Below are 1,538 nucleotides of genomic sequence, written 5' to 3'. Positions count from 1 at the left end.
ACGAGAACCCGCCTCGGGCCCGGCAGTCACCACAGCGCACGCGCACGCCAGGCAGAGGCAGCAGCCCAGCAGCACGGGGACGCGGCCCGTCTCGCCGCGGCCACACCCACCTGCAGCAGGTAGACCCGGACCATGTAGACGAAGGTCAGGCCCAGCGTCGCCACCCATCGCACGGCCGTGTGCGGCGTGGACTTGTCCAGCCAGGACTGGTAGATCTGCAAGGACAGGGCAGGAGGGCACGCGCGTCACCCACCCGCACCCCCACCCCGCGGGCCTCTGGCGGAGCATCCGCGGGCGGCAGCCATGACGCTGACCCCAAACTGATGGCAACCACTGGAGGCAGGTCCAGTCCGCGGGCAAACACAGCACAGAACAAGCTCTCACCGCAGGCGCCCTCAGCACCAGGAGGCCTGCCCGAGGCAGGAAAGTGCGCACCTCGGAGTCGCCACCTGCACGCAGGACCCAGCCCAGGCCCCGAGGAGCCGGCCCAACCAGCAGCGTGGAGCGGGCACAGGTGGCACCACTGCAGCCGTGGAGTTTGCAGAGGAACTCGAATTTATATGCACACACACACGTATACGTGCCTGCACGTGTGTAATTAGTATGTATGCTTCCAACTCTACTTTTGAAATTGCTTAATCTTAACATTTAAGTTTTAATTGTGGAAATCTTCACCCGGTCATAAAAGTACAGAACGTGCGAGCCCAGACATACCCCTCCCCGCTCCCACTGGAGTTGTTCACATCGCTCTTCACGTGAAAACTGACAGCACAACACGCGTGGTGCTGGGGCATCGTGGAGGCGCTGCTGGCCGCACGCCACACACGCTCTGCCCCAGCCCACGCTGGGTCCAGCCGCCGTGCACACACCGGGCAAGGGGCCACGGGTGCAGACGCAGGTGGCCGGGAAGGGCGGCCAGATCAGAGTCGGGGGGCTGCTACGTCTGTACCGCTTGGGAGCTAAGGATGGTTTTCTCATTATTAAAGGTTGGAAAACAACCCAGAAACCAAGTGTGGGGCCAAGACCAGGGGTCGTCCATCATTGGCCCCTCTGAGAAGACACGGCCCCTGACAGAGGGAGCCGGTCCTGAGAGCGAGTGCGAGGCTCCTGTGCACCCCTGCCCCGCGGGCCCCCCCATCCTGCAGACACACCCCGCCCCATAGACACCCCTGCCCAACGGACACCCCTGCCCCGTGGACACACCCCACTCTGTGGACACTGCCCAGCACAGCTCTTGTGCACACGTGCGCACAGGCACCCCGACACCCACCTGGCCGAGGCGTGTGAAGAACCTGTACACCACAGAAGGCTTCCCGTGGACGGAGTCTCCCACGCTGTCCCCTTCGGACATCCTGTAACTGAGAAGGCGCAGGCGCGGTCAGACCAGGAAGCAGGCAGGTCTGGGCCCTTTCGCCACCTCCGGGGAGCAGCTCAGTGCCAGCTTCCCCGCACCACCGCCGGCTTCTGGGCGCCTCCCCGTGAGCTGCCCTGGACAAGAACAGCAGGTGACACGGCTGGTGGCAGGCCAGGAAGGCACG

General features: G+C 64.3%; 1 protein-coding gene across 1 annotated transcript in view; it reads right to left on the bottom strand.

Moving 5' to 3' along the window:
• The window catches only part of RER1 (retention in endoplasmic reticulum sorting receptor 1), a 6,113-nt gene extending 4,604 nt beyond the window's left edge, over positions 1 to 1,509 (bottom strand). Inside the window, exons 1-2 of the mRNA XM_006772538.2 lie at positions 1,271 to 1,509; positions 111 to 215 (exon numbers count right to left, since the gene is read on the bottom strand). Of these exons, the coding sequence (XP_006772601.1) occupies positions 111 to 215; positions 1,271 to 1,351 (186 nt within the window). The 5' untranslated portion in view covers positions 1,352 to 1,509. The remainder of the gene's footprint in view (positions 1 to 110; positions 216 to 1,270) is intronic.
• Positions 1,510 to 1,538: the final 29 nt, after the last annotated feature.

The sequence above is a fragment of the Myotis davidii genome, unplaced genomic scaffold (assembly GCF_000327345.1).
Source record: "Myotis davidii unplaced genomic scaffold, ASM32734v1 scaffold586, whole genome shotgun sequence".
Lineage (NCBI taxonomy): Eukaryota > Metazoa > Chordata > Mammalia > Chiroptera > Vespertilionidae > Myotis > Myotis davidii.
This window is presented reverse-complemented; position numbering and strand designations above follow the sequence as displayed.